The sequence below is a fragment of the Calidris pugnax genome, unplaced genomic scaffold (assembly GCF_001431845.1).
Source record: "Calidris pugnax isolate Ruff unplaced genomic scaffold, ASM143184v1 scaffold24, whole genome shotgun sequence".
Lineage (NCBI taxonomy): Eukaryota > Metazoa > Chordata > Aves > Charadriiformes > Scolopacidae > Calidris > Calidris pugnax.
Window position 1 is genome coordinate 23906943 of NW_015090922.1, and position 10403 is coordinate 23917345.

Genomic DNA, 10403 nt, shown 5'->3' on the forward strand with positions numbered 1-10403 from the left:
GCCGGAAGGGACCTCCAAGGGTCATCTAGTCCGACCCCCCCGCAGTCAGCAGGGACACCCCCAACTAGACCAGGTTGCCCAGGGCCTCGTCGAGCCTCTCCTTGAATATCTCCAGGGATGGGGCCTCAACCACCTCCCTGGGCAACCTGTTCCAGTGCTCCACTACCCTCACAGTAAAGAACCCCCTTCTAATCTCCAATCTAAATCTGTTCCCCAATCTAAATCTGTTCCCCAAATAATCAGGTACATCTCCCAGATTATTTATCCTTTATTTATTATCTTCTTTTTACTAATCAATACTAATACAAATGGTATTTGTTCCACCAGCATTTCTAGTGTTTTGGTTTTTATTCATTATTATTCTTGTTGTTATGCCAAATCTATATAATTAAATAGAATGAAGCCATGATAATCAGGTGTTAGCAGCAGAAGTAACCCAATGAATTATCAAGGAAAGGCTTTTGCTAGTGTAAGTAACCATGGCATATAATACATGAATTTGATAATTTCCACTTTAAAACTAGATAAACTTATGGATGAGCATTGATTTATTCAATCTCTCTTTGTTCCGGCCATTAATCCCGTCGATTAGAGCATCTACGCCTAGACATGAGGCACAGTATATGTTATGTGGCACTGCAACTCCCATGGTCACACAGAAGCTGCATCTGGCCAGGGTTTTTGGATTTTACTACTCATGTAAGAAGCTGACTTGGGTCACAAAATTGTTTTGTTTTGGGGTTTGTTTTTTTTTTTAACAAAAGCAGATCCAGCTAAATCTTTTCCTTCACAGCACTGTTGGAGAAACACATGCTGGTATTTGTGAAAGAACATTCCCATTGTGGGAGTTTGTTAAAGAGGTATCTCACTCAACTTCCTCCTCCAGAGAAAATTTCAGAATGGTACAAATGACTGGTTTAGTTCACTCCGTAAAAAAAGGATTACATGAAAATAATAAATGTTAATGTGCACACATGCGAAATTATAAATTTGCGCATAAATGCAAGGGGGAAGCTAGTTTTCTTTTTCAAAGAATTGAAGTAATTATAAATTTTTGGCTGAACACTTTTCATCTGAGAAATGAATATGGGAAACTGCAATGAATATGTGAACTACACAACTTTCCAAAATTTATCATCTTCATCAACTATAGGAAACTAGAGCAAAAACTCCTAGTCCAAGAATGTGTCAGGTTTTTTGACACTTTCTAGTTGGTTTAATAATATCAAACATCTTACTTAATAATTCTTAAGAAAATGCACAAGGAGTACTATACCGAACTCCAGAATGTACTGATGGGCTTCATCCACATATCTTATAAGTTGCTGAAGGAAACTGTAGGCAAAGCGTTTCTCAATGGAAGGTGTGTCTAATTCCAGGTCCTTAAGTCCTCTGTAAAAAGAAACAAGTCAATTTTCACACATGCAGGACTCAAAATAGTCTTACCAGTCCATTTAGTCTGATGCCATTCTTATCTAGTAATGATTAACTGCTTATTAACATAAGAATTGTTCTGTGTTTTACATACACAGTACTTTTACCCATGCTTATGTTTTCAGCAATTTGTTGAGCTAAAACTCAGATTTCCCAAGTAGCAGGTTACAGAAAAATGACACTAGTCAATCAGATTAATACAGTACCATTGTAATTTCTTTCCCTTAATTGTAAGGCATTACTGTTTTATAGTTCCCTCCAGGGACTGATTCTTGGGTAAGGGAGTTTTGAAACTGCCAAAATACTTTGATTTAAACAATCAAACCAGAAGTAAATATCTCATTTCCCTCATCATGATTTTTCCCAAAAGTCTGTTCATAATAGAAGAACTTTGAATAGCTATGTAGCCTTTGCGAAAAATCAGGGAGAAACCAAAACAAAGTGATGGAATTACAGTATATCTTTTTCAGTATGTTCCATCATAGGTACTAGTCTGATATGAAAAGTGTATCTTCTTTTAATAAGTGTGACTCTGCAGAGAGTTGTTCTGTGATGTAGGCTGATGTCTGCTAGTAACAAGTTGACAATGAGATAGAACCATTGAATTGTTTGTGTTGAAAGGGACCTTAAACACTATCTACTGCCAACCTCCCTGCGATGGGCAGGGACACCTTCCACTAGACCAGGTTGTTCAAAGCCCCATTCACCCTGGCCTTATACACGTCCAGGGATGGGACATAAACCTTGATTCTGCAGGATCAGGACTTTAATGATGGCACATGAAGAAGCTATGCTTAACCAGCAAGGGAGTCAGTCACCCCACTGTCAGAGGCACCAAGTACATTAGTACCTAGTTATTTTGCAAGTTAAAAAAGTGCACCTACTGAATATAACTGCCTGTATAGTGCATATTTCTGCTTTAAATTAGAGCACTGCTGATGGTAGGGTTCAGTTTCAAAAAAAGAGATTCTGGAACTAAAACAGTTTTGTCAGCTGATACTTTTAAAGGTACAAGTGTCTGCTTCATTAAGGTTATCTGATCAAGGACTATCTCAATGCAAAAGAGGTTAATAAGAGGGAAGCCATAAACAAGATTTAGAGACACAAACTTGGCAGACAAGGGTTAAAGGAGACAATGATGTAGACCAAAAGTCTCCAGTTACAAATTAACAGGCCATTAAGAAACTTCAGGCACACCTTTAGAGAGGGCCACCCTGATTTTGTAACTCATAAGAGGAGGGGACTTTGAAGAACAGGAGGATTTGGAATGTTTGAGACAGGTCAGCTGAACTAATGATGGAGCATGCAGGGGAGGAGGATCAAGGAAGAGCAAAAGGGGAGAAAAGAAAAAAAGGTGTATAAAAAGGGCCAGTCACATGTAAACCAAGGCCCCTCAGTACAGCCTCTGACTGAGCCCTGTACCTCATCACTAGAGTCTGTCCTATCTTCTTACTAAATCTTTTCTTAACTGTCGCTCTATGTAATCTCACTCACTATCCCATGTGTATGCGTGCTGCAAGGAGTGCCAGGTACTGCCAAGACCAGCATGAGTGGATACTGGGCCAGCAACTGGAGTCAGACTGGAAGGTAGGTGCCTGCAGGCCTGTGGCGCCCACACAGGAGTGAACGAGGGTCTCAGCATCAGTAGCTGGAGAGGCCGTATCTTTTCTGAATGTCTCTGTGGATCCACACAGACATTGAGCCAAGAGTGCCAGCTACTGCAGGGGACTGGCTCGAGTGGATCTGGTGCTAGGAAATGGAGTCAGACAGTAGGGGAGGTAAGGCACCCCTGGTCTGTGGTGTCTGCAACTGGAGCAAGTGGGAGTCCCAGCCAGCAGCCACCGCAGTGGGAATGCTGCATGTCCAAAAAACAGCTAATGTAGGGGGCCAGCGTCGGTAAAGCAAGTGAGGAGCTCAGCACCAGCACAGTCCATCTGCCTGAGTGCCATTTGCTTGGCAGGGGGCAGCTGCTTGTATCTTTCCCTAAACCTGCAGTGCGCTAGTCTGGAGTGGTCACTGTCAAATAAAAGACTGGAAAGAAATGTGTGCAAGAATAAATGTGGCAGAAAGTCAAGTGATAAGCAGAACAAAGGAAAACATGAATCAAATGCTTGTTTGTTTAGACAGCACAGTGGTCACAGAAGCAGCAGGTACACTGAGTTCAACGTGATAGAAAGACATGCATTCGAGTAGCACAGGAGGATGCAGATGCAGCAGGACTATTTACTAGATGATGGGAGTGTCCAAGTTAACGATTATCATCCCTCTTAGCCTTCCACTCCTCCAAAACCCAAAATCCACTTTTCACTTGTGTTCAAGTTAGACAGAAGTAAAAAGGATTAGTTAAAAAGGAACATGTAACCTTGAATACAGCTGAGCAGTCTTTTGTCATTTCGACAGGGGATGAGAAAAGAAACCTTTGCTGACTGACATCCTTCTTTGTACATCCTACTCCATTGAAGGCAAGTAAATTGAATTGTGCCAGCTACACTGAAAAATTTTATCTAGAATTATTAGATTAGCTGTAGGACTCTATAAACAGGGTGAATTTCATATGTGATATAAAGGAAAGGAAGTAGGCGTATTTTAAGTAGATGGGGTAGGCTAATTAATTCACAATGATTACTTAAATCCATCTCTGTGACTGTTTCATTCACTTACTAATGTTCGTCATACAAATCTCAGATATCCTTTCAGCCTTTACTAGGGACTCAAATTTCCTAAGCCACGCTGATAAAGCAGACAAGCCTCCAATTTAATTAAAATTTTATTCATACAGCATTTAGTAGGTAAATATGTCATATTAAAACCAAAAGGAATTATGCTTGTTATTCTGCAGAGAATAGCATGTATACACACTGAATGATGAATGTTGTGTTGTTTACTACATTTATTCACTATTATTACATTTACACTGTGGATTAAAAAAAAAAACTTCAAAAAATCGCTTTCCCTTTTTAAATATTTTAATAACACTACAAATTAATTCAGCTGAAAGAAATGAGTAGTAGATTCTAGAAATAAAACTGTCTGGTTTATATCAAAGCAATTGCCTAGAAATTCCTATAGAGAGGTCCATGCACCTGACCTGAAAGTAAGACTGAATAATTCTATCACTTGTAGAAAATTAACAAGTTTACTAACAGTTGTATGTATGAAGACACATCAGAAAGAAAAAGCATGCTGCGACGTTGAAAGGAGAGGCAGAAGACATAGAGATTCTTGCTTGTGCCTCCCAAAAACCCTGTTACTAACCCCATAATATGTTTCTTCCTTACAATGTTCTAAATGAAGTTCATCCTTACTCCCAGATATTGAAACCTAAAAACGACCATACGCTTTTCTTTTAACACATGGAAAAAAAAAAAAAAAAAAAGGGCTAGTGGGGAGTATTAGGAAGCCTTCTGTGACACTAATACTGAACAGAGAATTACCTGGAAACAACATATCCATTAATCTGTAGAAATTTCAGAATATCCTGTGCTTTTTCTCTGTCCTTGGCTTTTTCTTTCGCTGTGAGTGTATCATAAGGAACAAGAAGCGGATGGTTGCCTCCCCCTACTATAGAACATCAAGAGAATTAAAAAGCAGTTAAAGAGTTATCTGTTGACACAACATGTCCCAGTATGTAAAAGCCCATAGTGTGTTACACTAAAATCTAGTCTTGAAATAACAACGCACTTTTCTGTTTCTTTACACAAACCTAAAAATTATCCAGATAGAAATTCTAGACGTGGCTACAAACATAGTTCCAGCAATTAATTGCTGCAAGTACTGGATAAATATGTTGAACGTACTGCAAAAACTCAAAATGAGGGAAAAAAATGCTTAACTGTCATGAACAAGTATTATAATTACAACTGCATTTGATGAAACTGAAAATATTTCAGTAAATAACACATCATTTCATAAGAAAACCAAGATAAAAACAAATGTAGAAACATAGAGTCCTGTTTTTAAACTTTCTGATGACAGCAAAAAGAGTTCATAGAGTTTAGCAAGATATATGCCTATCTAAAAAGACATGGAAATGATACAGTTCTACTTTATAGTAATAAATTAAAAGCAGAAAATTAGAGTACATTATTCAAATATGTTTCAGACAACTGTCCAATCTGATGAAAAGAATGCTGCCAAAAAAGAGAGATAAACAGAAAAAATGGCATTTGTATTGCTTATAAATAGCTGATGTATTGATACCTCTCTGAAGGTAGATAGGTAATTTGGCAGGAAAATAAAGTTACTCTTATAATGTAAGTATCTGCACTAAAAGCAACATTCTTATAATTTCACCTTGTAACATCACCATCATATCACAGAACACAATAAATTCCTATGATAGTTATAAATATATAAATTCCTATAATAATAATTCCATAAAACCCCAGGAAATTGTAAGGGTAATGATCAGATTTATCTCAGAAAAAGTACTACAGCAAGTTTGTATTAATTATTTTTTAAAAAAGGAAAAAATTCCCTCTAGAAAATATTAGAGACATATCCTTAGGTGATATTGTAAGCCACATATTCTAAAATTTTCCATTAGTTGTGCTTGAACCCATTTAAGTACATGCAAATGGTAACCTAATGGGCAAGTCTGATGGGGTTTTATTCTATTATCACAAATGTGATCTAATTCCACCTTATTCTAGCTGAAGACAGACATGCAAAAATGCATATAAGCATACATGCCCTATCTATGGAAGTCATTAAGACTATAATAGATCATTCACTTAAAATTAATACATGTAAATTGTTCAATGGAGGGAAATGACATTTGCAATTTTCAGGTGGCTAACATACATTTGTCACCTGATAAATACTTCTACTTTTCACACAAAGGAACTCTTCATCAGAAGCCTCTCCTCCATTCACTATAGCCACCTCTAGCCTTCTCAGTACTATGCTCCCATGCACACCACCACAAATACCATACAGTGTTCTCATTGAAGTGCTGTTCTCATTTCAAAGCTGCCAAATACAGTAGATCCATTTAAATATCTAGTCTTCCTGTAGCCTAAAATTTCCTGGTCTTAGCCAATCTTTACTCTGAAGGAAGCTTTTTTAAAAAAGGGTATAAAATTAAAATAAAAGCTGTATTAACAGGAAATATAATTGAAGTCAGTACTATATAAATTTCCAGGCACTAAAAATCACAAAATATTTAATTAAGAATACCTACTTCATTGTTTCTTCTTTATCAATTTAAATTTGCTGCTCCTTTTTTTTTTTAATCTTTTTTTCTCAGATACATGATCTAACCTAATCATAGAGAACTTAAAATACTGTAAATACCTATAGTTGATATTACCTTTTGCTTCAAGCTCCATTTTCTTTTTCTTTGCCCATATGTTATGGTAGTTTTCTGCCATCATCTCAGCCATAGCCTTAGGAAAATGCGAGAGCTTAGTGATATATGTTGCAATGGTTAACCCCCAAGGAGGACAATTTTCTGGTTGATATTAAATAACAATTTTTGTTCTCTGGGAGGTTCAATACAATTACATTGTAATGGTTCACTGAAAATGAGTTTCTATTGAAAAATTATGATACGGAATTTGGGTAAAATCGGTTTACGTATAGGGATTAGGAACCTGCTGCTGAAGACAAAAACTGTTAATTCAAAAGAGGAGGAACCACTGAGGTGTCAGACGGCAACTTGATTCTCAAAACAATGCCAGCAAGAACACCCTGAAGACCCTGGTAAGGGAAACAAAGAACAGCAAGCCAGAGGACTGAGTCAATATTGTTCCTTCTGGCTGCTTCAGACTGACTATAAAACCCATGGACAGAGTCTGGTCAAGGTAGATACTCGTTTGTGTGAGCACACTGTTAAAAGCACCAACCAGGGTCTTTACCAGGAACTCCACAGATACAGCCACAGGTGTTTTCATTCAGCATGAAATGCTGAACTCCCCCAGTGTGCACAACAGATAAGTATATTCTTCCTATAAAACAAATCTAACTCTGAACTTTAAAGATATTAAACATTAAAGTTCAAAATTACATATAGTTCACTTTTAAAAAACTCTTATCTCATTAATACTAAACATGTTTGGGTATTTCCTGAATTACAGTATCAAGACAATTAATACCTAAAACTGCATTTTAATTAAATTTGCCTAGCTTTGAAATAACAGATTTTGAAGTTGGTTTTAAAGAAGACCTCTCTTCATAATTAAGGACAAATGAATTATAAAGACAACCAGCCCTGCTTTATAGGTGAGGGCTATAAAGGAAATAAAATTAATGACAAATGTAGAAGGTATTGCCTAAAAGAGTAAACAAGGGAGTAACAGACATTCTAATGCCATTTCTTTTCTGTTTTGTGACAAGCTGGTTACTTTTCTCTGGGATTTTTTTACTGCATTATAATACTATGATGACATTCACATCAAGAATTGTCTCCTGAGCATTAAACAAAGCCTACACAGTCTACAGTCACAGTACATTGAGTCTATAAAAATGTTAATTGATAGAATTATAACAAAGCTGTTTCATCAGTTTAAGATAAGAGCTTAATGCTAGAAGTAGGGTTACTCAATTATTAATTTTATTAACTCTTTAGAATGATCAGCAATCTACTGACTCACAGTGAATTAGTAGACTGTAAAAACTAGCACCATACTCTGTCAAACATGATGAAAAAACCCCTAACTTTCTAAAGACAGAAACATCATTTATGTATCAACTAAAAAATATTGTCCCAAATAACAGCAATCTACTGAAAGATCTGGTAAAATCCTACTGCCAACTTCTTCATTCTCTACTCTCATAATATTTGTTGTAACAATGGTTCCTAATTCTTACTTCTTCAATTTAGAAAAAAAAGCAATGACAAAATGTTTTGGGAAGATGGTGGAGAAATGAATGATAAACCAAAAAAAAGCTGAAGCTGAACGCTCTTCTAAGCAGGATTCTCTTCAAAAGAACAGATGTTCACAAAGAGAGCTGGGAAAAATCAATCCAGGACTAAAATAAACTTTGAAGCTTTTCAACATGAACTATGCTTTTTAAACCAATAAAGGATCAAAGAGCAATGATGAAAAAGACCAAAAAAAGCCAAACCAAATTCCAAGCATATCAAAGACAGTAACATAAGGCACCAAATTTGTTTAAATAAAAATAGCAGAAAAGAAAAAATATTGTAAAAAAAGGGTACGCATATTAAGTGTTTCTGACTTACGTGTAAGTCTCTGGAGAGTGTGACATTGCTCATGTCAATTGCTCGAGGAGTGTAACCATGGGCTGTATCTACAGAAATCTGAATGACAAATGCGCAAAACAGCATAGAGTTATACAAGCATTTGATATGAAGTTCACATTAACAAGTGCTGAAAGTAATTAAAGAATTTAAGGAAAAAGTCACCTGTACGTCTCTAGAGAGCAGAAGGATCCTATGTAGCCTGACTGAAAATACATCAAGGGTGGTAAACTTAATTGAGATTTAGGCAAAGGTCTACATATTTTGTTCCCAATGATAGACAGCCATCAGACATAAATGCCCCCATTCAAATGCAAGTTTAATTTGAACTAATTGAAGGTTTTAGCTCATTGTGAGTAATGCTGTACTAAAGGTATGATTAAACTTCTGTGTTTTCTAGAGATTTTTTTTTTTCTTCCTCAGCAGGGGAAATGTCAGACAATCTAGTTTAAGGTGAATTCAGGCAAAAATCAAACTTTGAATTTGGCTTTTCAACCCTATTTCTACCTGTAGCAACAGAATCTACCAAATACTTATCTTTTTCCTTCTGTCCCTTCTCCCCACCCCTAAATATAACCATTTTGTCATTCTTTCTCTCTGCTGCCTAAAGTTGTCACAGGTTTGCTTGTTCCATTGACACAAATGTTTGAAGGAGGATAAACAGTAGCAGAGATTCACTGGATGGCAAGCCACTGATGCTTTCCTCTAAGGATTCTGCTGTAACAGACAAACTCATGTCTCCCACAGGTATATCTTCTTCTAGAAAGAACAGTGTCCAGCATTTCATTCCTATATCTGATAGTATTTTCATATGAGCATGTACAAGGCCTAGAAGTTCAAAGGTCTCTTTTCAAAAGACAGCTATTTTTGATAAAGAATAACACGAAGTAGTTACAAGCAGCACATAGTAAATAAATAAAAGTATTGTTTTCTAAAGCAAACAATGCAAGCATTCTTACATTAACATGAAGATACTGATTAAATATACTTAAATTTTCTCAGCTGATCACAAGGAAATGCTAGAGTGTGTATGTGATGACAGCACAAAACATTCTAAACACAGCATAAGTATAAATATGACAGTGTACTCTTAAATACAGAAATATTTTAGCCTTCCGAAACTCTTCTGAAAAGTAATTTCATTATAGTAAGAGAAGACTGTAACTTAGCTACAAAAGCTATTTTCATATGCTGACATAATTTGAAGCTCAGCTGTAAAGATATTCATTCTAATGAGCTCCTTAGCTTAAAGCATATATGAATAACTCTGTCAGTATAGCCTTTGGGGCTGGTATTCTAAACACCCAAAAGTCAGGATATTTGGAAGTCAAAAATTTTGGTAGGCAATTACAGTGTGCAAACTATAAGGTGTATATTATCCCAAGTGCTAAATCAAATCACTTGATATACACTTTCTAACGTCTATTGAGAGTGGAGAGGCAGGTCCAACTGCTCATTTTTCATAGGCATATCAACTCTTACACACATACGTAGTGCAGAGAGGAGAGGAGAAAAGAGGGAAACATTTTGCCCCTCCATATTATTTCCCCCATTGGATTGGTTCCACATTTGTCTGTGTGAATGAGAGAGAGAGATTTTCTACCCTTCTCAGTTTAATTGCACAGTATATGGAGCTCTAAGAGAATATGATGTCAGTGTTTCTCCATTTATCCTTACAGGATTTTGAGGCTATTCTAAAGGAAAAAACTATCTTTGTAATTTGCTGCATTAATGTTGAGGTTTGTATTAATTCTCCCCGCCCCCC

The 10403-nt window shown here is 36.5% G+C and overlaps 1 protein-coding gene across 5 annotated transcripts in view; it reads right to left on the reverse strand.

Moving 5' to 3' along the window:
• Positions 1–10403, reverse strand: part of RYR2 (ryanodine receptor 2 (cardiac)) — a 408602-nt gene that overhangs the window by 94848 nt on the left and 303351 nt on the right. For all 5 annotated transcript variants that reach the window (XM_014950610.1, XM_014950613.1, XM_014950612.1 and 2 more), the window contains 4 exons: positions 8621–8698; positions 6746–6821; positions 4869–4995; positions 1277–1392 (listed from right to left, as the gene is read on the reverse strand). In XM_014950610.1, the coding sequence (XP_014806096.1) occupies positions 1277–1392; positions 4869–4995; positions 6746–6821; positions 8621–8698 (397 nt within the window). The remainder of the gene's footprint in view (positions 1–1276; positions 1393–4868; positions 4996–6745; positions 6822–8620; positions 8699–10403) is intronic.